At 38.6% G+C, this 23,447-nt stretch overlaps 1 protein-coding gene across 6 annotated transcripts in view; it reads left to right on the top strand.

Annotated features, from left to right (window-relative positions):
* Mp (collagen XV/XVIII-type protein multiplexin) overlaps positions 1 to 23,447 on the top strand; it is a 325,990-nt gene that overhangs the window by 72,322 nt on the left and 230,221 nt on the right. For all 6 annotated transcript variants that reach the window (XM_076813594.1, XM_076813590.1, XM_076813591.1 and 3 more), the window contains exons 3-4: positions 5,309 to 5,574; positions 7,212 to 7,487. In XM_076813594.1, the coding sequence (XP_076669709.1) occupies positions 5,309 to 5,574; positions 7,212 to 7,487 (542 nt within the window). The remainder of the gene's footprint in view (positions 1 to 5,308; positions 5,575 to 7,211; positions 7,488 to 23,447) is intronic.

Raw genomic sequence — 23,447 nt, forward strand, 5'->3', positions numbered from 1 at the left:
ACAGCGGTGCTGGGTAATAATAATATTAATCTACTCTTTTTTAATGGGACTTAGAAGTTTCATGTCATGGTTATTTTAAAACTTCAGTTTCACATTCCTTGATCTTCTGGGTTTAAAAAATTCTTGATTATTTCAGTCTGGTAGATTCGAAGCTTAATTTCATCGCCTCGTTTCTTTCTTATATATGAAAATCTCGAATAATTTTTTACTAATCCGGTTAAACTTTCATGTTTCGTTTGTATTTATGAAGTCTTAGGGGTCGGCGGGCAGCTCAATTTGCTGATCGTAACAAGTGAATCGCATCGTAAGAGTCAATCGAATTCGTTTAAATAAGAAAGAGGGTTGCGCTGAACCGAGCGCGGCTTTGTCCCACGGGAGAGCTCAGGAAACTTGCTGAAACGGAAGGTTAGCTTCATTCAACCGGAACGCCGTATTCCCTCTTTTACCGTGGTGGTAACAATGGCGCTTCTTATAAGTCCACACCTCGAACTTACGTAATCCTTTTATGAAAGATATCCTCGGGACGCTTTTCAACAGATCAACGCAAGTGGACCACATCCACCTAACTTACCTTCCACCCATTCGCCAACGATTCACTGCTTAGAACCTTATTTTTCTTATCTTCCATATCTGAAGCCTTAGAGCCCACTTTGAAATTCACTAGATTTTAATTAAAATTTTGTGGTGGAAGAATGAAATTAATATTCCTTCGTGGAGGAATTCGTCGTAGATTTACTATCATGTGTAGGTAATGCTTTGCTGTTTAATTTTTTCTATTCTTAATCGCCTTTTGTCTGTAAAAATACAGTGCTATTAGAAGTTGCCTTATAAATTTATTATTCTTCACTTTTATTCATTTTTTACTCGACTAATTCATTTTTTACTTTACTATTTCATACTCGATCGTTGTTAATAATATGCCCCAGCTGAGAAACTATAATTAGAAGGCACATTAGAATTCAATTAATTAATAACGCCATCCTGACATTTCTCATTTATGGAACTCTGTTAAATTGGTTCAGGGATTCCGTAACGATGGAGTGATACAAAATCTTCCCGTTTCAATCTCTTTCATGGCATTCACTCATAATACACGGAGACAATATCTTTTCACATCAGTTCCATTCATTCGTGAAATTGTATTTGCTGTGCCATGCACTCGATATCCCATACATACCATTTCTCACTTACCTATCCCTTCAATGTAAAATTGTAAAATCATTTCTGAAAGGAGAATCACAGAAATATTGTTAGAGACACTTTAGTTACAGACTAAAGCTACAAATTGAGAAATTCTGAATTATATCTTGTGATTTAGTACTTTTATGATAATAAAAAAAAATGCGCATAGCAGCAGTAATTGCACGAAACTCCTTGTTGCTTAATTTCATACCTACGCTTGCAAAATCTTGGATCGAAAATTATGAAATTGGTATGTGAATATGTACATATACATGTTTGCGGCACTAATTTGCACAGAGTAGTGCTCGATAGAGTTATTAACGATATTAGTTACCTTCGGGGTGTGAATTTTGTTGTCATTTCTGCGCAAAAGGAAGATATGTGCCAGGAGAATATACCAACGCGAGAGGTATCCATCGATCATTCCTTATGCAACCGTTGAAATCTCTGGCAACATATTTATCGATCGAACCTGTTAGGCGTTAAAGTCTTCATCCTCCAAAGTTCCCACAGTCCCGTGGCGAATTTTGATCTGCAAAAAGACCTTCTAACAGTGCAAATCACATTTAGAATCTAAAACACTCTCTTCCTTTGAAACTTTCTCCTCGTATCAAGAAATTAAGAGGAAGACTATCTGAAAACTTCTTCAATGATATCAGGGAAATACGTGGCCTCGGTTAGGCTTGCACAGATGTTGAGTAGCTGGTCGAAATTGTTTAACAATTCCTCCATAACGTAGATTGTTTACGAAACTACAATGTGCCTTAGAACGAAGTCGGGTTACTCCAAAATGAAAATAGAAAAATATTCGAAATTTTAATGTACAGTTGTGTCGTATAATTATTAGTTTGTAAATGGATAAATAAAATAACCATCGCTGATGCTAAATATAATAATTCAGTTAACGGGTGTTAGGAGAATTTGTTTATCCCTAAATAATATTGATCTTTTCTCAATGCTGAGTAACTTTTTATAAGAACAGTGGCATCTGTTTTTAAAATATTCTTTGAAAGACTACATGAAGAAATATATGACGCACATGGGGGTAGTTAAACAATGTAGAGGCACCAATGCACAAGAAAAAATTGCGCTGTGTGGCCCATCAAAACGAGCCGTACTATTTTTAATGCGATTTACTGCCTGGGCTCACATTTCCACAATAAATATTGATTATCGAGGCGAGCTTTCAGCTGCGGTGAACCGCAGTATATTGAGTGTCACGAATCAGGTGATTTATGGCGCGGGTAATGGGGCCATGATATATTAAAGAAATATGAACATAATCACCCGCGAGCCTACACCCGACCCTAATTCAGAGTTCACAGAATGAATGTGACGTGCACTTGCTAACAACTTTCGGCTGAAGGAAAGCTAACATCTTGTGCTAGTATAACGTTAAAGCTAATATTTGTGTGAAGAGACGCATCATGGGCGTGAATGTAAAACCAGCAAACATATTAATTGGGTAAGGAGCTAATTTGAGAAGCTCTTCCTAAATTGTGGCACATACCTAAGTTTCTTTTTCAGTAATTTGCGTAATTTGTAACAAATTAGTCATTATATTATACCAGAAAATAGCCTTCCTGGAAATATGCAGGCACAAAGTTAGCTAGTCTATTTTTAATATTTACTCCACTTTGTCGTTTTATTTTGTTTACGAAAGGAATTGAAATATTACACTCACTGTATTAATATGCGCAATAATATTTGTTTTGCATGAACCGTTAAATGTCTTATACATATGCTCATAGTAGGCATATATATTTAGCTGATTTAGAAGTTATAACTTAATTATTCAGTAGCTCGATAGCACTTCTATATTCAGTTCCCTCATAAATACGCCATTGCACATATCCACGAAAGGTTTATTTTAAAAATACACTTAAAATACATTTCTGAAAGTTGCAGCCAAAAATATAAACTCGTTACGAAAAAAGAGTCCTCGATGCTCTCTATTGCATATTTATAGTTATTCTCGTTGCAGCTATTCCTATCTAAACTTTTTACAGTAGCCTAAATTTTCTGATATTATTTTCAATGAATCACTTACATCCCAAACCCGAAAAATTAAAAAAATTCTAAAACTTTGTGAATATGTAGGGAATTTCCTCCTGATTATAACGAAATTTTTGTTTGCTGCCCAAATTCACTATAAGCGGGTGAAATTAACCCCTGAAAATCTGGTTATTTTCCGATTTTGTGTTATAACCCGAGAACTATAAAATAAATTTTTACCAAATGATAAATCTAATTAAAGGAAGTAACTTTTGTCTGGAAACTTTTTTTTCTATCTCTTAAAGTTCGCGAGTTATAACACAAAATCGGAAAATAGCCGAATTTTCAGGGGTTAATTTCACCCGCTTAGAGTGAATTTGGGCAGCAAACAAAATTTGCGTTGTAATCAGCTGGAAATCCCCTACATATTTACAGTGTTTCAATTTTTTTTTAATTCCCAGTTCGGGATCTTCCCTTGTTAGATAGTTCCATGTGATCGTTAAAAGTTTCAAGCGCGCAGTTTCAGATCATCAAAAGGTGAATTCTTCCACTTCGTAGAATACAAGCAGGTATTAATAATTAAGCTATCTAACTACGTACCCAGTAAAATAACAAAACAGGCCTGTTAGATGGTTTAAAATTGACAAAGTATCTCTCTGTATTTATCACACATCACTCATCTGAGATTATCCCACTCCAGCCACTTCGAAAACGAATGCAACTTATCTGAACGTTATACGGCGCCACGAAGTTACCCAGTTCAGCCCCGTTTAACAATTCCAATCAGTTTCGTCGAGCGAGACGCTGAACGACGTCAGGCTTTCACAGTATTTCGCATCCCGAAGTGTCAGGGGGCAGTAGCCTCTATCAAGATTCCGCTGGCTAATCCAGTTAAGCTCACCCAGTCCCGACGCATCGAAATAATTAAGCACCTCGCCTCGAGTTTGAATCACATTCCCCTATTTCCCACATTTTTTCCCCCAATTTCGCGCGCGTGTCGACGCCCCGTGGCGCTGCTCTGTTTTCAACCGACTCCTTAATTAACTATAGTCTCATTGGGCCGCACACACGCACAGATCACCCTGAAGTAATATTCCTGGTTTACCACGCGGGCTGACTGCTATCCCGGCTGATATATCGCCGAGACTGCTCTCGAACAGAATTTAAACAATTTGCATAAAACAGGAGATACAAGCAGCCTGTAATTTATAACTCGATACGGTGGCTATGCCCCGCGGGTCTGACGCTGGATTACAGTTTCCAAGAAGGTATAATTTTAATATCCTCAGCATACAAATGCTAAATGGATTTTCGTTTATTTTCCGTGTCGTTCCTTGGAAATGAAGTTTCCCGGTGCGAACGTGCAGACAATTTGCACGGGAAGTTTCGCGATCTTTGAATGGGAATTCCCTCCGTTCGATCCGCGAGATCGTGTTTACATTAAACGTTCACTCCGCTTTATTTCCCTGGATATTTAGCATATCTTGTCACGATGGAGCATACTTAATTCGCGTCTGTTAATTATTCACCGCTGTTCAACGTAGTTACGAAAATAAAGCTGGGGGAACGTACGCTAGGTGAATTGTTCTTTAGAGAGTTTTTCGGTTGAAACTTCTAATTATATTTGAAAAGGTTCCTGTGTTTTCGTTTTTGGTATTTTTTTAGGAGAACTTATCTGCTTTCGCGATGTTGATCTAAAATCGTCTTAATGGGAAGAGTTTTATACGCTTCAGAGCTTAAAGCGGAACTTTTAGCCTTCTTTCACTTACGAGAGTTTGTAATTTTGTGGAACAGGTTGGCAAATAGAAGTACGGGAAAGCAAAAGCCGCGCGGTACGCTTCCGTGAAAGTTAGTTCGTCGCCATTGCACTTTGACTGGAATTTAGAATTTCTGAAATATTCGATCGGTTACTTTACAATAATTATCGCGAAACTGTCATTCGGTAAATAATATTATTATTATTTATAAATCAAGAACGGTGCAGTTCCTCCTCCAACAAATTCAGAGTGAATAGATAGAAAGCATCTTGTTCCATTTGTGTTGGTACATTCAATTTTCGCTTCTGAAAGCTCGAAATTTTTAGGAGAAGGATGTTTTCTAACCACCCTTGGCTCACACCTTTTTGTTTCAGAACTGGTTTACGATTTACTCGAGGCGACCGTGGCATTGACAGACGACAATAATTTGTACATCGACGATGGTCTCGACGGATTTCCAGCTTTTGGTTTCCGGCCAGGATCCGAAGTGAAACAACCCTATCGATTATATCTCCCGGAAAAATTGCCAGCTGAGTTCACTCTGGTGGCAACATTAAAGCCGACATCTTTCAGAACCAGTTATCTGTTTGCAGTCCTTAATCCCTTCGAAACTGTGGTGCAATTGGGCATTCGAATTTCGGTGAGTACAACTGTGATCCCATTTAAAGTCACGTATTATGTGACTTTATCATATACGTGCGCATTTATCATAATTTGTGCGAGGACAGTCTGGAATAAGTGTAGTAATGAACTGTTAAAGAGAATAATTGTGACAGTACCTAATGCATATTAATCAGTCTGGTTCAATTAGTAATACATACTAATTATTGCTCGCGCCTTTATCGCTGTTGTCAATTATGTTACGTTCATTCTTTTTCCATTTCTTAACAACTTTTAATATATAATTTTCATATCTCTTTGTGCATCATTTCCCCATATGTATCTTAATTATTTATCCATAAGATAGATAGGAACTGGCAAGGAGAGTGCACGAGATTAAAAAATTCGACAACCTTGCATATAGAAATTTTAGAAATAATTAAAAATTGATAAAAACGTGCACATATATCTAGAATTACTGTATAGATTATACTTGAACATCCACTGCAATTTAAACCTCTACAACCAAAATATTTAAGACACTGGTAGTCATTCAAAATGACGTATGCCTTAACAGGTGCATTCCAAATTCATTTCATATACATTTTAGTGTAAAATAATGGATTATAATCCCCGTGTTAAAATAATTAAACATTCATATTTTGTGAATTAGCAAATGTAATATAAAATGTAGATAATATATGTTGCTTTAAAGTCACACATCGTTATAGATGGTTAATTACTCGATGTTCTTTAAACATTTTAAATAGTAACGCCTTATAAGTTCAATTACAAACACTGTGCACTAACTATTTGCATAATTTCGCTGCCCCTGTGAGTATGAAAGCTTCACAGAGCCGACAAAAATTCGTAATTGCAAGTACCATCGGTCGACTTATGAGGATTTCCAGCAGCTCGATAGACTTTTAAGTCGACGCTTCTGAATGTTGGTGGTGCGGCCTTTCTTCATGTTCCCCGAATCCCTTCGAGGCCGTTGTTGCAGCTCTCGAGCGTTCAAATTTCTTTGAGATCTTTCACGTTTCTCGCGGCACCGTTTCGACGGGTAATCCGACGTCTACGTGTTCTGCAACGGAAGCAGGCTGCTTGCTTTCGACGTTTTCGAGAGGACTCGATCCCCATGAGAATCGATGGCACGTGGCCGCGACCGCGGGAAAACAGCTCCACTTTCGAATTCTGATCTATTTTCCTCGGGGAAACGACGGGAAAGCGATTCCCGAATAATTCCGAAAGCGGGACGTTCGCTGATTATTAGATGAAGGACTCGTCGATGGGAGAATCGGTGATTTCAGTTTACAAATCGAGGGTGGAGTTTTCCACTGGCTCTGTGCACGGTAAACCTTTATTCGTGGAAGGATTTGTACGGTGGAAAGAAAAGTTGTAGATCTGGACAAGCTACATCTTTTATGTTGTATTACTTTTTCTCGTGCGACAAACGGTTTTCGAAAAAGTCCGAAAAAACTAAAAAAAAAAATTTTTTTATTACTTCTAGAACACTTTTTATTTATGAAGGCGAACACCTTTCTTATGCCCTACTTAGTACATAAGAATAGGTACCACTGAGAAGTTGTAATTACATGGTACTTCCAAATTAAAACTTCTCTCTGAATGTAGACTAATAGTAGCCCGATTTGCGACGTGAAATAATTTTTGTCGCAGGATGGACCAGGCACAAATCAGAATGTGTCTTTAGTATACACGAATTCTGATCAACATTCGCATTCAGAAGAAGTGGCAAAGTTCACCGTGCCGAAGTTAACGAAGAAATGGTCAAAAATCGTCCTGAGGGTCTCGACGACCGACGTCACTTTGTACCTGAACTGCCACGAAATGGCTAGACAGAGAGTGACCAGAATACCACTGGAATTGGTGTTTGATACTGCCAGCACGCTCTACATCGCACAAGCTGGGCCGCATATTCAGGAGAGATATGACGTGAGTACACAAGCAACATTATTGTAGATCATCACGGTTAAAATTACTCTAACCGTCGCTGGAACGATGCTGAATACGGTTGGACCCGTTTTGCTTAGGGTGTTTTAGCTCTGGCATTATTTAAATTTTCTTTTAAAAGCACACGTACAGAATTGTAAATAGTTTTCAATAACGTTTATCTGACTCTTCATCCTTACAGTAGTGTATGTATTGGTGAAATTGTTGCATATTCTGTAAAGTGTACAGTAACATTTTATATTTCATATTGTGTACGAAGGTATATTAGGTATACACAGAATATTAATATTTTTGAAAATAATGGTACGTTCTTTTAAGTCTAGAATAATTGTTAGAGTCTCAATACCACGTAACGAAAAGAAGATGGAAATGATGGTCTAAACAATTCAGCATCGTTTCCATTTGTAAACAGCTATTGAACCTTCACGAGTCTCGTCAAGTCAGAAAGATTGACTGGCGATTGCGAGTAAATAAATCTCGAAACGTGATGGTCACAGGACGATCAGTAGGAAACCTCGAAAGCATTAGAACCTAAGGTACAATACTCGAATAAACATTCGAATCTTTGAAGAATTAGGAGTTATCCTTTGAAATTCTCAACGGAAATATTTACTTTAGTGTTCGTGACAAACTTCTTATAAGACGATATTAAAAAAGACGCCTTGTCTTATAATTTGAAAAATTAAATCAAGTAGGACACATGTTCACTCAAACATCCTTTTCTAAGCGCAAAAAAGATCTTACACACTCTAATTCGTGTGACTCTACACACGCCCACCTTTTCACTAAAATATTAAAGTATCGGGTAATTAATTCGGATTAAAGTAATTGTCTACCGATTTCAATTTTACCCACGGCCAGCAATGGATTGTTTTTATAAAATATCATTTGGCGTACGTGAAATATCCCTCAGTTGTCGCCGTAGGTAATAACTTCACGACATTTATTGGCGTTTCGACCAGGAAATGGCTGGTCGGGCGCTGTTAGTCATAATTTCGAAACCGTGGTGTTCGAAACATCGATTTTCTGGCTGCTATTTTAAGTCGTCGCTTAGCCATAATTAGCTTCCATACCGATGCACTCTAATTTTCTGTGTGCCCTGTACACGCCTCGCAACGCTATGTGCTGGAGAAAATGATTTACTTCGGTCCTTTGTTAATTAGCCACTGACGATAATTATTGCAATCTGGCGCATTGCAACATTTCGTTATAATTATACATATAGTATCTGCACTAGCGTATGCACTACCCACTGGCTGGAAATTATACAGTCGTAATTAATACGCGAAGATTTACCAGCAAGATCAGTAGGTACACCGCGTTTGTACGCTTTTCGTAAATCTTTTTGAATCGTTGAAACATAAATCGCTCCACGTATAAAGTACGAATAATTAATCCGTTACTTGATTGGTCGGTTCGTTTTGGTATTCGAAAAATGCGCAAGAATCGGGGCCGCAAAAGAGTAGGGCATTTGTCCGAAAAGAATCGTATTTTTTAGGTGAAACAGTGATATTTTAATTAAATTCATTCTCATAACTCGCGAGGAATTTTAGCCCAATATTACCTTCCTGATACTTATTCAAACTAGATTATATTATATTCATTATGATGCACACTGTACCTATATTTGAATTATATAACTAATTTATTCAGGCAACAAAAATCTAAGAAAATCCGCGTGCTGGAAGCGCAGCTAAATTCGTACCGCTATTAAATATCAGTGAAATTGAAACGGCATACGTGACCCGAGGTTAGCAGAGCGGCGATAAATAAATAAAACTGCCAGGGAAATGGGGTCAACGTAACAGATAAATTGGAAAAAAAAGCAATAATTGCTATCGAATAATAATAGCTGCCTCAATTGTTCTTTTCCCTTTGGGCACTCGCCGTCTCTGCATTCTATCTGCCATTTCTTTTGCTTCTTGTTGCGTCTCCTCCATTTCCCTGTGTCCGCGACCAGCGTTGTTCCAATGCTCGAAAATCACAAGGGACTGGGATTCATTATCCACACACGTGTACACGCGTTTGTGGCGTCTGTGCGTGTCGTTCCATATTGTCGATTATGCGCAGATTCGAGAGAGGTCCAGATATGACGAATTGAAATCCCTTCTGGCTCGGTGGCCCGACGAAAATATTTCGACTTGGGTAGCGTGAAGTTCGCCGGCAGCTTCCTTTTGAAACCGAATTGTTGAATTCGATACCGGCGGTTTATGCGGAATTCTGATGCACCCGAGCTAGGTAGAATTTGATTGACAATTTATTTTCCAAGCCGCTGAGCCCGCGTTATTTCAAAGGCTGCAAGACGAAAAAAATGGAATTTCGCGTCGGCTATTGAACACGCGCAGCGAGTCCACCGTTCTGAATATCTTTCATTAATGGAATTATATTCTCGAATCGCGAGAAATCGGTGTCAGAGCCTGTTAAATGAATACCGCTATGACAGGTAAACTTTTATTTCTAGCTTCTTGTTCCCTTGTGGAGACGATTCAACACGCAAATGGAATTGGCTTATAATAATGCTTGCACGTCACGTCTGTAAATTTGGAAGCTGATTCCTGATTTCCACCACGCTCCAGATGTAGTATTTGTTTACAAGAAATATCATTGCAGGGTTTACAAATTTGTTAGAGAAACATGTACTCTGAAGCTATTTCTTTCTTTTCTTTTCGTCGCAATATCTTCCAACCATTTACCGAGAGCACACACAATACAGTAATATAACAATTTATTAATAAAACGATAGAAAAAGGACGCTCAATTCTCAAACGTTCTATACGAAACTGTAACATAAAACAGTACACCATTTCCTGTTAAACCCAACGCAGACTTCGAGAAATATCTCGTAGTCTTTCGAAGAACTTCAACAGATAACGAACAAACTCATCAACGCGACAAGTCACAAAACCTGCAAAATTCCGATACACGCGCACCACTTTCTTATACATTACTACCAGAACATATTTTTTGCCTCTTAAGGAGTCAACCTCTTCGTTGCCACCACCCACGCACACCCCATTGAGTTTTTATGGTCACCATGAAAACTAAGTTTCCAAGAAACGTTCTTATCGGATGTTCACCGCCATTTCCATCTGACAGTCTCTTTTCACCGTGGTCCTCCCCCCTTGACTGTTTGACGCCCTTCGAGGGCAACGACAAACTTTTCTTTCTTTACGTGGCCTACGACTCGCAAATCCTCCCTCTTCCCTCCCTTGGTGTTCAAACTTACCGTTGTTCTCTCTTCTACTCCCCTTCCCACTGTTTCGTACATCCTAGGCCGAAACTAATCTCTATAAATTGCTCGACGCCTGTTTCATTGGCGCTCCCCGCAGGCCCGCCTTCACCATCGCCGTAGAAACATCTGAAATTTATGGGTAACACGGTTATTGGCTGATAAAATCTTTATGCGAGGTTTCGCGGATTTATTCCGGCAAATTTTAAGGATCAAGGTTAGGGGACGGCTCTTTCAGCTGCTAATATCGTGGGCGTTGAAACAGGGAATTTGAAAAGTTAGGAGAGAATCAAGTGAATACGGTATAGTGGATTCATAAAGAGGATTCAGCTGATAATGCATTGACTGTGAATTATTTAATGCAGGGCTTGATGGAGGAACGTTGAGGCGTGTAAAATAAATTGATGTTTTGGTTGGAGTGTTGCCGCGAAATTCGATGAATTCCTCGATGAAATGGATATGTGTTGGATTAAAAGTAGGGAAAGGTTTAAGGGGATATATACATTTAGCCGCGGGAAAATTACTGATTTTAGGAATTTTTCAAGGGATTGTTAAAAAAAATAAAATACTTATTACACATGATTTATTAGTCCATAAAGTATACGAAAAGATTTATTTACAATAATTTTTGTATTAAATTATTTGCGCTTTTTGAAGTTCTTTAGACCACTAAAGAAAAATGGTTTGCATGATATCTCCTTTAAACATGGATGGATCTGAAAAATAAAATGATATTCTTACAAAATAATGTTGCTATTATGGGCTGACAGGCCAAATTTTTTAATTGAAAAAAAATGAATTTATGGCACTTTATAGTCAAATGAATTGTTTTCATGCAAAAGTTTGATGTGTAATTGTGCATAAAAATCTAATTAAACAAAATACATAGAAGAATGGTTCGTTAGCCCATAATAGCCACATTATTTTACATGATTACGATTTTATTCTTCAGATCCATCGATATTTAAAGCAGATATCATGCTGACCTAAAAAATCATAAATAAAATAATAAATATTTTGCTTTATTTTTTTCTTAATAAGACCCTTAATAACATTTCTAAAATTATTCATTTTCACCGCGGTTAAACGTATGTAACCCCCCAATGATGTGCTGCTCTTGGAGGGGGTTGATATTGTATTAGTTTCGTGGAAACGCATGGAATTGTGAGTTACAATTAAAAATATAATAGCAGATTTTATTTGCTGCTCTGCTTCCCTGGATATATGCAGTGGAATTACAATTACACGATATAATAGAATTTCCTATACCCAGTAGCATTATTAAAGCCTTCGGTTTTTAACGAGAAAAGAAAGTAACAGCTTTTACAGAAAGAAGCAGTTCACAGTGTTCCTAAGGAACTCCATTCTACCAAGGAACAAAATATAATATAGTAATATTTTAGCAACGTAGAAATTATCGAATAATAATCTCATATTACTCCAAAATGGAGGTATATATCATTTACATATTTAAGGTATTCTCATTCATAAAGTTAAGTAGATATGTTTTCCCTTCGGATTTATGAGAAATTTCAAAGAATCCAGCAATTAGAGAATAGATCGTATCGAAAAGGGTACAATTATTGTTGAGCTTTTCATCGGCATGGATATAGCACATAGAAACTGGCATTAACGCGGAATTCAGTTTGCTGAATTCCTCGATTTTCTATAGGAACATAATCTTTCTTTCAGACACCCGATACACCCTATCAAATAACACGTATCAGGGTATAAAGGCAGCCCCGAACAATTTAAAAATCAAATACACCTGGACACCACAGAAGTAGGAGACCCAAGGTGGGAGATTTGATCCGAGAACAATTTGTCGTTTATCTAGGCGTGTCCTATTCTCGATCTCTCATCTTCCCGCCTTTCGCAATTACTTTCCTCTCTACAGGTCTCCCTTGTATTTCTTTATATGTCCATTCCTCTTCCCATTTCGATTGCTACAAGTACCGTGGTCCAATACGAATTCATTCGATGCTTTATTTCAGAATAAAGTTTTAAACATTTTTGTCATCGAAAGGGTTACAATCAGAAATAGGAACATTCCTCAGGGAAAGAAGCACGAAATTTATGCAAATACTTTCATTTTTAACTGAAGTTATTGTACATGCACATAAAGGACACTATTTTATTAAATATACACGTCAGTTTTTTATGTCGGATTTATGAAAATTTCCTCGCACGAGTTTATTAAATTTATGAAAATTTTGTGAGCTTATTGAATTTATAGTCAGTATAGTCCTCTTAAAATATAAGAAAGTTTCCGTATATTAATTTTTCCGAAGAAAAATATTTTCAGCTGTGAATGTAATTACGTGAAAAAAATGTCACTTTTCCTTCGTAAAGAAACCTGCTCCTTCGACCTTCCTTAATATCACCCACCCAATTAAATTAATTTTCCAGCGACTTTCGTGCTCCAGTTTCAAGCTACACAGTACTTTGATGTCGACGTAACGAGTGATCAATTAGTGTAGGGTTTGATCGAATTTCTTTGGCAGAAAGTTAAATTTGCTTACGTCATATGTAATGCGTTTCCAATACTGTATCGTCGCGCATGTTTGACCTGGAAATTATGAGCACTTCTCCAGGAACTTACTGGATTTTCACGTGCGTTCAATACAGAACACTCGTCAACATATTACTCTGATCGCGTTAACATTCATAGGTGGAAATTCGATCTCCCTTTGGCTTATTTATCGCCACATCTTCACCCACTTCTCTTATCTCTAATCTCCTAATATATAATATTTAAAGCAGTACTTGGAATTGATTTCCTATTTGTAGTGATTCATATAAACCTAATACTACTTTATCTTTTATTTCTCAATATCATGTTATCAAATTCGTGATGAACATATCACAGGGTTGAAATAAATTGTTCACTTCAAGGCATCCGAAAAATTCCCCCACAGTGTGTTCCAACAGATTTTGTTATCGGCCTCGAAAGATTCTGTGAATACTTCTGACGAAGAATTTATAACACCGTAATGGTAATTTTTTATCCGATTGCGGAATGTTCCCGTAATAATCTCACTGACACGATTTAATTAAATTTCGTAATAGTCCATCGCAGCGATGGACACTGCACACCCCACCGCAGAACTAGTTGTCGAAACTTTTATCACAAGATAAAGCCGCAATGAAGTTATAAAATATTCAGCTTCGAGATGAAGTTACATTATCTGCAGTTCGTTAAAATCCTTCCATTTCAGAGTTATCGAGACGATTCCATTATCATTCCGAATCAGTAACAAGTTAATACCATGTCCACCGAAAAAATTAACTCTGTTACTCTCAGAGTCAATCCATTTTTAAATACTATCTCTAATATTTAATTTATCCCACTGACAATAAGGAATCTGTATTGTTAGAGATCTCCTGCGAGCTTCAGTAGCGAGGCAGCCATTCTTGTGAACGTACATTTTTGCGTACCTGCACCGTATTGTCGAACTAGCCCAACGTTCAGACGAACGGATTCCGTTTGTTCGAATTTTCGTTGTGTCGTCTCCGAGCGCCATGGTTTTCGGAGGAATTGGCGAATGTAAATTCAAAGGGATGCTTGGCGAATACATGCCGTGTAATTATTTTACCGCGAAACCTGCTACGCTATTTAATTTACGATCGAATCTGCATAAAAGGGCCGTAAGTTATATAAGAATGCACCGGGTACACCGCTTCCGCTCGCATTTTACACGGCTGCGGTTACGTTTACAGCGGCATTATAATACCGCGCTGCTGGTTTCATCGTGTTTCAAAGATAATGCAGCTTTCAGTCTCCAGATGCATAGGATCTAATCCGTATTTCACATGACTTATTAATGCGACTCTTTTACGCGATAAGCTCGGAATATCCCGTGTCTTGATACTTCGTTAGACGTTACAACGCCGCGGCGAATATGCGCGTAAATCGCGGTAAGGTAAACTGCATATTACCTGGCCGCTTTATGGAAAAAAAGGGAGGATGGAAATTAGCAATTTCCATCAATTAGAATTGATGGAACTTCATTGATAAATTTGGTAGGGGCGTTTTCCTAAACACTGGAAAAGTGTTTAGGAATATTTTGTGCTCGTTATCTGCATTTATTTACGCATAGGCTTTTGTAATTATTTTGAGTGTGATTTGAGGGTGATTTTCATATTCGGATGTCTATGGGGCGATCTAGAAATGGGGTTGCAAATTTTCGGAGCATATTGGAAGTGAACAGATGTTCCTAGATACTTTTCAAAAATGCAGCACGTGGTTCTTCGTTTATTGTCTTTGTTCATAGAATATTCTATCGAAGTAAGATATGTATCGAATAACATAAGTTGTAAGATAGAAGTATTCGTTATAAGCACTTGCAATAAAAAAACAAGACATTGCGAATTGTTCTAATAAGATTGTTTCGTGGACTTAGATATCCAGTAAAGTATTTAAACGTTTCGTCCAGTATAGCATTCAAAACAGTCTCTCTCCCAGCAGCTACTTCCTGCACATAAATTCTCACCCCTTCCACTGGTGCTGCATGCAGACAAAAAAATTTAAAAAAACCCACTATGATGTAAGCAAAACTTGACAATAAAAAATAAAACACAGTGAAAAGAGTGTTTACTCTAAAAAGAGTGAAATAATAACAAATAATATTTGAAAAATGTGTTTACACTAGAACTTTTCATGATATATTGTTATCGATTTATAATTAATTGACAGCCGTCGTGCGTGACTTCACGTTTAGGTAAGATTGTTGGGTAACGCGGTAGGTCACGCACGGCGGCTGTTAATTAATTCTAAATCGATAAAAATATATCATGAAAAGTTCTAATGTAAACACATTATCCAAATATTATTAGTTATTATTTCACACTTTTTAGACCTCTATGTTTTATTTTTTATTGTTAAGTTATGCTTACATCGTCGTGGGTTTCTTTAAAATTTTTTAATTTTATTTCACCAGTAGTTTTGGAGAAAAATCTTCTACTGCAGCGTCCCCTTAAAGCCAAATGCCATAAAATATGTTTAAGGCCGGTATTCATAGTCGCTACTTATTCTTAAGCAAATGCTTAAGCATTCGTCATCCTTTACTAGCTACTAGGTTAGTAGACGACGCCGCATGCTTAAGAATAAGTAGCGACTATGAATACCGGCCTAAGAATCAGCCGGCAAACGATACCTGACTAATGCAAAAAACCGCATGAAGATCGGTCCAGTAGTTTTGGAGTAAAATGGTAACAGACACCACCATTGCACGCACAAGCATATAACCTGTTACCCTAAACGCATATTCCTTCTCCGTTCCGTCGTGGGTAAGAACCGAATCGAATGATATCACGACCCTCTATCAGCAGCTACATCTGTGTGTTTCCAATCAAACTGTCCCACGTCCAATCAGAAGCCAATTACTATTCAAACAACCTTTACGTCGAGTCTGAAGTTGGCATTCTAAGAGCCTTCGTTCATACATCGAACAGTATCCTCTGAGAAAACTACTTTCCCTTTAACTACCTCTCCTGCGCGATCGCGTCGCAGAAAAGGCACAGATAATGCCCGCCGTTCCATTAACTCGATACAGAGGTGGAATCATCGCGGCTGCAATCAAAGTCGATCGCCCAAATTCTCCGTACCTCTTGAACTTTTGTTAACGACCGCGATGAAGATAGCCATCAGCCGTGCTGTGTCGCGGAAATTACGAGCAATCTCGCCCGAGAAGGCAGCACACCGCGCGGGACTTTCCATTTTCGTTTAGAAAATTCTCATTTCCTTGATGTCAGCCTAATACTCGAAGTCCAAAGTCAGCCGGGCGGTATCCGCCGGCGGGAGAAAAAAACTCAATGTTCCTTGGAAGAATCCCCGGATAAAGACAGCCCGTAGGGCTTCATTCACGGGTCGGGAGAGAGTATCCGTACTATTCTCGAGGATCGTAAGGATATATAACCGAGGAAATGTAACGAGGACGAAGTGGATGCGCACCGTGCGCCAGGGCATAAGCCAGAATGTGGAATGTACCATCAGCATCAGGGTGGAGGATGGCAGGATAAAAGCAACCGACCGGCCACTCTCTCCCAGAGAGCCGCAGAGTGTTTCGACGTGGGCATTTTCTTTTTTTTTTCTCTTTTTTTTGCAAAAGAATCGAAAACCTGCACCTTTCCCGCGAAATTAACGGAATTAGAGGCTTCCTACATAATGTTACTCGAAATTCTCATTGTTGCTTCTGTTCCACCGGTGTCCTTTGATATTCCCATTGCAATGAAAGCTTTGAGGGTGTTTCTTGGCTTGATACAATATTTCGAGGTTCCCTTGTTTGGTTTGAAATTTTCTGTTATTATTCGCGGGGATCGTAGAGCTTACAGTGGAAACTGGATTGCAGACACAGTGGAACTTTTACCGGGAAAATTTGTTTGAATTGTTGAGAGCACTGGACTGCTAGGGAAGATTCTTCTTTCTGGAATAGCCTGACAATGTAATTTTACGTTAATTTTACTTTGCTGTATTTCAATACAACCTATTGTGTCTTTGATACTGGTTGCCACTTTCTACATTCTCGCAACTGCTTAGTCTTATTTCATCCTGTAGTCGCGTCCATTAACCGAAGACAGTTTATCGACTAACGGATTGTTCGAACTTCGTTAATTACCATCTACCTTTACGGTATAAATCCAAGTTTTCTTGACACCGATACCTGTAACAAAAGAATTTCTCGAAAGAATAGCTTTCTTCCTTTCCATTGAATTATCGAGTTCAGCGTCACTCAGTTTTCGCCGTGGAACTTCAACACAAAAAGGTGTAGATCGTTCTCGTTGAGAAATGACGCCCTTTCCCAACGTAATTCTCTTCGGCACCCCATTAATATACCACCGAGTCGAATAATTTGACGAATCCAACGAACGAATCCATCAATTAATGCAAGCAGCTGCTCGATTAATTAAGGCTATTAACATGTAACGCCCAGGTCGCCAGTATTACGATTTCCTCCTTCTTCCCGCCCGTTACTCCGTACCTGCGTTTCTTTAACGAGCGCCGTTACGGCTGAGAAACAGGCGTCGAGACGCAGAGATTGCTTCGTTATATGAAATTAGCCATTTAGAAGCAGCCTTTCCCAACAAGTCCGCGCCCCTTTATTATTCTATATCCACTGGAACGAATCCCCTTTTACTTGTCCTTCGTCTTCTCGTTCAGCGAGACCCGAAGATTCATAAAAATCGAATGGTCCATTTATCGAGGTCCTCCCACGAATCGATAGAAATTCATTGCTCTGTGATTGAATTACCACGACGCGATAAAACGTGTCACGCTGCGGCGCCGAAACGAGTTGCCAGGCTTTCGCGTTGACGTCGTTTTCGCGGAGGGTAGGTGCAAGGGGCGCGTTATAAAACTAATAATTCCAGGCGATGCGATAACGTTTCACCGGGAACGATTCAAAGTAACGAATCGGGGGGGTTCAATTTAATTTACGGGACTCCTTGTCCGGCTGAAACGCAAGCGGCGCGATTTTGTGTACGTTCGTTCCTCTAATGAGCGCCGTTATGGTTTTAACGGGCGCGGCCGGACGCCGAGATTACTTCGTTCGGATAAAATTAGTCATTCAGCTGCGGCCATTTCTATGCATCTTCATCGCCCTTTAATCGTATGTATGGGATTTTGTTTTTTTTTTGTAACGACGAAATTTCTGAAATGTTAAACCAATTCAACTGCCCAGAGGCGTGAAACAGTTTGATGAGAACGCATTTAACGTGGAAGTAATTCGTTACTGTTGTAACAGGTGAAAAGCGTTCCGAGATTTCCGGGGGAACGGGGGTTGCTAAAACTGGTTGAAATTAGTGATGAATTGAATGCTGGATAATATTGAATTTATCCATTTATAGGTATTGTGTGCTCTTGTGTTATAACGAGCGGGTTTCATGTGTTGTTCAAAAGAGATCGCTTCTCTTACTTGTAGAATTTCAAAATTAATTGTTCCATTGAAGTGTGTTGCTGGGAAAGATATATCAGTTGGTCTGCAAATAAACGGATTGCTTGGTGGGCTGATCAGTGTGCTTGCACTCTAATCGAAATAGACTCTACTGTTTCATTCCAAGCACGTATGAATTTTCTGATTAGATGTATACCATTCAATCGTGCTACTATTTTTAACTGCGGTTAATTAACGGCTGCCTTTCTCCCAAATCAAAGTACATTTAAAGAACAGTGCTCGTAGGGCTACTAATAAAAGTTTAACTACAAAGGCAGCTCGACATAAACCAGCAATTTTCCCAAAAATGCCGAAGTCGTTGCAGTTCCACGTAAATCGCAAGTCGAGCAGCGGGGAGCCTTCAAATATCCAATCGAAATTCAGATGGTACGCATCATGAACTTTCAGGAATCTCCAAACAAAGAATCTGCTGATTTTCAGGACTTTCGTTATCCTTAAATCGACTGGCTTTCGTATGGTGCTGGTGCAGTGGTGTCGGGGAGTAGAGATTACTTCGGTGCATGAAATTAGCCGTTTAGGAGCAACCTTTTACACCCCTAGGAAAATACCCCTGCAGATGGAAATACCGTGCGATGCTTCCTGGAAATGATCATTGTAATTTTCTCTCTCCCCTAGAAGCACCGCCCACTTTCGTTCTACATCGTCGAATTCCTGTTTGTTTTCCTTCTTTTGCATAGCTCGGCCTCGACCTCCCCTTCGTGTCGAACGCTCCTTGCCACCTTGGTATTTTACTTCTGACTTCTCGACTCGCATGAATTCTTCCTCCATTGTCAAGATCCTTTCCTTCGTCGTCTTTTTTTTCGGCGCTTTCTCACTGTATGAAATACTTTAGATTGAATACCAGAATGCTATCACGGATTCGTGCTTCGATTCTTGATTCTCAATGTTTAAATTTACTCGAGGCTTGATCGTTTGTATTTTATCTTATTTTATGTCTTATGGGAATTTATTATGGGAAAGGAATATCAGAACTTTAAATAGTATTCAGCGATGTTAGTTTACGTCGAGGCACATCAGTTGTAACAATAGAGTATTCTATACGTGAAAATTAGTAACAATTCAACGTTATGAAATCAAGTAATGGTAAGGTATCATATGTGTAAATATAAATCAAAATTGATGTTCTTATCCTGTCGACGTGAAAGAGAAACGAAGGTGTGCTTTATAATATTGTTAGAAATTTTGTGAATAGTTGCAATAAATTAAATTCGTAGAGCCTCACAAGTGCAGCCCAATGTTTCGCTAATTATTATCTTTTGATTGCTGGAAATCGCTACATAGAAACTCTATTTTTTTTTGCATTTTCTGAGTAATCTCTAAAGAGGAAAGGCAGATGGAAAATAGGGAAAACGTGAAATTACCAAGCTCTGTTCCGCCTTTAATAGATTCATTTAAATACTAATGAATGGAGATTATTTTCGCGCTGTAACTCTTTCTTCGCTTCTCCCTTTCCTTTTTCTTCTCAGTCAACCTACTTCTCCTGCCTTCAATTTCATTTCCCTTTTATTTTTGCAGCTTCACTATTGTTGCGTTTCTGTTACATATTTTTTCTCCATCCTCTCTTTTTCGATACCATCTGTTTTCTATATTTTGACACCGTATCTCCCTTAGCCTACATGTATTATCACTGTATTGTATCATCATCCAATTTTTCTAGGTGTTCTATATTTCTCTGTCGCAGTTTTTTTTTTTAGTTTCGTCATATTTTCGTTTCAACCTTTCCTCTGTATTTTTCTTCCTCGCGCCGCGCTTCTTCGTTTCTGTATTCTCACGCCTGCTCTTTTGTTACACCTTTATTCATCTTTTATTTTTTCTATTGCCTCACTGCTCTGTTCTTCTTCCCTCGTCCACCTTTCTCTCCATTAATCTTTTTATTCCTTGCCAACTTTCCCTGCTTTTTTCTTCCCTCGTAGCTATTTATCTATGCAAGGTAGATCTAGTTTCTGGTGCACAAGCACCTGCGTCTTTCATAAATTGTAACTATGGATATTTCGGGCGAAATGGCACATTTAAGTTGCCAGGGTTTATTTTTATACAAGACACGTCTGAAGTCTTCTTTTTTAATTCTATTAGCACATGTCTCCTAGAATAACATTTTCCAATAATGTGTGTACATTACATCTGTCATTATCAATAAGCAATCTTCGAAATTCTGTTCACAAATTTTTGGAATGTACTTTCCGGAAAGGTAATCAATTATTCCGGCACAATTGCCACCATGACTTCAGTCTCGATATAGCGACAGGTCTTCAATGCTAAAAATTCTACTTGCATTATCTCTTAGCAGTTGCTTTATTAAATAATCAGTTTTACAGTTTTCTGTAAGTGTACAAAGTAACAAATTGAGAAAACATTCCCCAGTAATAAAAGAAACCACTGATATCAGTTCCCCCTAAAAAACTAGTAATCATGTAGATCCAAACCAACAGTTCACAATCTACTTCTCCCAAATATTTCTTAAAATTCTTTACCAAATTAACCCTCTGCATTATCTAGTACTCCTTAATCCAACACCAAAAAATAACAATCAAAAGTTTACCACACTTTTGGCAGCAGGGAAGCCAAATTCTTTCAAACAATAAAGACATTCACTATTAAATACCACGAAACCATACCCATAAGTAAAACACTACTATCACGTTCACACCACAACAGAGGCACCGCGTTCTATTTCACTCCCACGATGATCAGTATGTACGAGATTCGAAGCTCTTCAAGAGCATATTAGATGTTTTGGGGGCGCCCTTTCAGATTCGCCCTGTGTTTCGCTGCCACCGCGATCCTCGCCTTTCTCCCCGGTTTCCTCGTGGAGATCTCCCGGTCAAGTTCTCTCGAGGACCCGACGACGGGTACGCGTTGTTCCGACGGAAGGACAGCAAATGGATTATCGATTCCGAATAAATTCCGCTGGCCGGCCTCGATCATGCCGCGTCGCCCTCTTACCTCGACCGAGCTGCCGCGATGCCACTGGAGGACACTCGCCGGACTTCCGCCGGAAATACCGCTCTTTTCCCCTTTATTTAAAGACTAGAACCGGGGCTACGTGACGACCAGCTTCGGGTCGAGGGTTTTCGATTAGAACGCGCTACTCGGGCCGAGCAATTATTCTGCACGATTGTGCGCGGCCTGTCCGACCTACCGCTGATATGTTCCACTAATTGCTCATCGAAGGCGATCCTGCGGTCTTGGGGGCTTTACAGGCGATGTTTCTGGAATTTTTGGATTTTGGAAGGGGTTTGGTATTTGTTATTTTGTTTTTGTGGGTAGGTTGATGGGAATGTTTACTGTCGGGGGAATGTAATTGTTTTATTTGGTGGTTGAAGGGATGATTTGAGGGTTTGAAGTTTGGAGTGTTTTCCTTGTTTTTGTTGTAAGGATGTGTAGGTAATTCAACGGAGGAGAGGAATTTTGCGTAGCATTGCAGGGTATTGTTTGTATTTCTTTGGTTTCGATGAAAATTGGTGGATTAGTGAGAACAAGTGTATCTATGTTATTAGAATTCATAAATTTCCACTTGGAATAATGTGTTCCCTTTAATCATCGATTCGCAAATTTCTTCTGTCTGTCCTGTTTAAATTCCACGCTTCTTTCAATCTGGGCCTACATGAAATATAACAATCGTTTATAAATATATTTGCAGGTTCACTCTTGCGCACAGTATGTATTGCCAATATTGCCACTGAAAACACAATCCCTTCCATCCTGCAAAAGCCAAGTAGCCGACTCGTATATTGCGTACTTTTAACGCTGGCTATACTTTTAATTGTATCTTTCGTGATATTAGCTTCCGGCATGAAAGTGCAGGAGGAACGCTGGAATTTTTTTCAACCTGCCTTGCAACGGTACGTGTTCCCCATTGAGCAGAATTTCGCCGCGTATCTTGCGGAAGTGTTACCGCAATTACAAGTCGCGGCGCTGGAAAAAATTCTGAATATCTCATTACGATCTTTTGCAGCCGAAATACCGAGTAGGCCAGAAGTAGTTGCACCAGGTTGAATAAAAAGAGTTTTCAAAAATCGATTACCTACAAGTATTCGTTTACGAGTTTTCATCAAACACGCGACGAAGCCTGGCGTTAAATGAAAAGTATTTGATTAAGTGAAATGGAAAAGGTTCACTAGTTTTGAGTGGATGTTCGATATTCGTATATTTTCAAGTAAAATTCAAACGAAACAGTAGCATATAGTTTTTTTTTTAAAAAGCTTCAATGGTAGGTACTTCCTGTTACAAAAATTGAGAAATACATACTTCTCTTTCTCAATGTAGTTTAATTTTCGCATGAATTTTGGAGATGTTCAGCTTTTACTAGTATTTAGAATTACTTCAATCAGCATTGTGTGTATTCATTACCTAAATGGTACAAAATCTGTGTTCACCATTTGATATTCAAGATAGATATGTACCAAAGTAGCTGTACTTTTATCGGTGTATTAGATACAGAAAGATGCAGCATCTATGTTTACACTGATACATCCAGCTTTATTCCTTGCTTAAAAAATTTCATCGCCTCCTGTTGTCAAAAAATGACGATTCCGCGCGTTTCCCACGAGCTCTCCTACCTCCATAATATCATAAAACATATAATAAAAACAATCCTAATTAAACTTAACTCAAATCTGATGGATCACGAGTCGTTTAAACTTTTCTTTCAAGAAAAAAAGTGGCAGCTTCTTCGTCGAAGTGGCGGAGGATCCAACTGTTGGAGTCCGCGGGGTTCAAAGATAAATTTCATCGGCCAGGAGGGCATTCGAATTTCGAGCA

Source organism: Andrena cerasifolii, chromosome 6 (genome assembly GCF_050908995.1).
Source record: "Andrena cerasifolii isolate SP2316 chromosome 6, iyAndCera1_principal, whole genome shotgun sequence".
In the NCBI taxonomy this organism is placed as follows: Eukaryota; Metazoa; Arthropoda; class Insecta; order Hymenoptera; family Andrenidae; genus Andrena; species Andrena cerasifolii.